Source organism: Notamacropus eugenii, chromosome 6 (assembly GCF_028372415.1).
Source record: "Notamacropus eugenii isolate mMacEug1 chromosome 6, mMacEug1.pri_v2, whole genome shotgun sequence".
In the NCBI taxonomy this organism is placed as follows: Eukaryota; Metazoa; Chordata; class Mammalia; order Diprotodontia; family Macropodidae; genus Notamacropus; species Notamacropus eugenii.
In genome coordinates, this window is record NC_092877.1 from 2426107 (window position 1) to 2428853 (window position 2747).

General features: G+C 40.6%; 1 protein-coding gene across 1 annotated transcript; it reads right to left on the bottom strand.

Annotated features, from left to right (window-relative positions):
• Nucleotides 1–1460: 1460 nt before the first annotated feature.
• LOC140511026 (vomeronasal type-1 receptor 3-like) lies at nt 1461–2351 on the bottom strand. Its single transcript, XM_072619991.1, has one exon. It carries the CDS (start codon nt 2349–2351, stop codon nt 1461–1463), a length of 891 nt encoding a protein of 296 aa, XP_072476092.1.
• Between the last annotated feature and the right edge of the window lie 396 nt (nt 2352–2747).

Genomic DNA, 2747 nt, shown 5'->3' on the forward strand with positions numbered 1-2747 from the left:
AAGTACCATGTAATTACTATCTCATTTGATCCTCTCAACAACCCAGGGAGGTAGGTTCTTTTATTATCCCCATTTTGCAGATGAGGAAACTGAGACAAAGAGAAGTTAGGTGACTTTTTTGGGGTCACACAGGAAGTAAGACTTTGACGTAGGTTTTGAACTCAGATCTTTCTGACTCCAGGCCTGACACTTTATCCACTGCGCCATTTACCTGCCTAGCAAAAAAATAATGTGTAGGCCATATGAGTCCAAAACTATGGTGATACCAAAAGAAGGAATGAACCAATCAGTGATATGCAGGGAAATGGATCTTTTCACACGAAAGTGAAGCTCAGAGTCCAACAGAGGATATGTCATTAACATTTATTAACTTTTCACATTGGACTAATGCTCTTTGCTTCCCTTATCCAGGACTCTTTACAGGAACAATTGCAGGATTAAGTGTTTACACTTAATAACGTGTTAATAATTAAGTGTTACAAGAATTGATATAAAACAAAAAATGAGAATGTGGTTCTCAGAGACTAAAGCTCTGTTCCATAGGAGCTGATTTACTGTTAACAGTGTTAGAAAGTTGGAGCTCAGCAGTGGAGATCTGTAACTGTAAATGATGTGGCACTTGATGCCAGGCAGTAACTGGTACTTCCCCAGGCATTTGCTCTATGACGTTGATAACACTGGCAGCTAGATGGTGCAGGGGAAAGTGTGAGCCCTAAACTCATGAAGATTTCCCTCCCTGAGGACACTTAATTCCTGTGTGACCCCTGGCAAATCACTTGATCCCATTTGCCTCAGTTCCTTTTCTGTAAAATGAACTGGAGAAGGACATGGTAAACCACTTCAGTATCTTTGCCAAGAAAATCCCAGCTCAAGTCAGGAAGAGTCAGACCCAACTGAAACGACTGAACAACAACAAAAAACTGATAATGCCACATGATGACTTTTGACATATGGGCCAAGAAGGAAGCCCAGAATTTGTGACAAACAGACATAATTGTCTCCAAATGGTGACATATATTCCTAAGAATGGCGAGACATATTCAGAATGTTCTAAGAGAAGTGGATAAAATAGGGAAGTCTTCATGTAAGACTTACTATGTACCAGGCACTATGCTACATGTTACAAGATTATTTTTTTGATCCCCACACCAACCTATAAGGTACATGCTATTATAATCTCTGTTTTACACTTGAAGAAACTGAGGCAAGGAGAGGTTAAATGACTTGCCCGGGGTCATACAGCTAATAAAGGTTTGAGGTCAGATCTGCGTTCAGGTCTTTCTGACTTCAGGCCTAGGTCTCTATCCACTGTGTTACCTAACCGATGCACTTTCGCCATCTGAAGAATGACAGAAATAGACTAGATGGTCTATACGTTTCCTACTGGCTTTATAATTCTATAATTTTCCAGCTGTTTAGTTAAAGATGTCTGGCCTGCAATTTGTGATCAGATTACTTTTTCAAAGAACACAAGATGTGTGGATCTGAGTGTCATTGATGAGCAGCATCATGGGACAGACTGCTGGATAACAGAGGGAGAAAAAGACCATCACTTGTATCACCCAGTGCATAGTTTCCTTAGTGGGAGCCAAATAGATAATAAAAGGGAAACTGACTGTGTTAAAACAGAGGTAGGTGCTCACCAGCAGCAAGATATTTTTGGTAGCTCGTGTTTCAGTAGAGCCCCTGCGGGTGAGGCTGGTGCTGTGAATATGCCGGACTTGTTGGTGGTGTCTGTACAGGACCAGCATCATGTAGCCACTGGCAATGGCCATAAGACCCATCAGCACCCCTTCATAAACAGACTTCCAGATGACAATTTTTATTGTATTCATGTCATAAAGGTCTATAGAGCTATAGCCAATGTTCCATGTCCCCTTACTGTCATTCTTGGGACCAGCTATGTATACAGTCACAGCAATGTCTACTAGAAGATTGAAGATCCAGCAGGAAAAGAAGCAGGGAATGATGTACTTTGAGGCTTTGGCTTTGAGATCTGCCCATCTGGGGCTGTTGGGACTGATGGTGATGGCCTGGAAGACACTCAGCAGGAAGGGACTGCACAGGGAAAGGTCCCAGAATACTCTCTGAAAGTAAGATATGGTTTTACCACCAGAGTCATCCAGAGAAGATTTCAAACCCCAAACTTGCATTGTCTTAGGGATTCCCCCAAAAAGAATGATTGCAAAGTTGACAAAGGCCAAATGGATAATGATAAGGTTTATATATCTTGTCCTAGAACCAGTAAAGAACTTAAAGATGTATAGGTACAGGAGGAAAGTGTTCCCTAGGGCTCCAAATATAGTCAGGTTCAGGTAGATGATCCCCATGAATTCATCATGAGAAATCATTCATTAGATATCTTGGGTAGAGGGATGGTTGTCAGACCCAATGTGACCTGGGAAGAAACATAGGAGATTCTGATTTTTCCTAACCATCAGATTTCCCAGGTAAGTTCCACACTATCCATAAGCACCATCTGAAGATGAGCACACCTTCTCCAATGGAGCCATAATTCCATCAAATGTCCATTAGACATAGATCCAACAATTCATCAATAAACGAATATTTATTCAGTATTTACTAGTTATAATAAAAATATCCATTCCCATTTATATCAAACTTTACTCATTAGAAAGTGATTTCCTTACAACAGTTTCTGAGGGAGTAATGTAAATACTTTTGCCTGAGTATTACAGATGAAAATAACATGTAGAAGCTCTGAAATGTTCACTGTTTCACATGCC

Bases quoted from the DNA above. Each gene is read 5' to 3' on its own strand.
- LOC140511026 (XM_072619991.1), bottom strand. From the start codon at position 2,351: ATGATTTCTCATGATGAATTCATGGGGATCATCTACCTGAACCTGACT.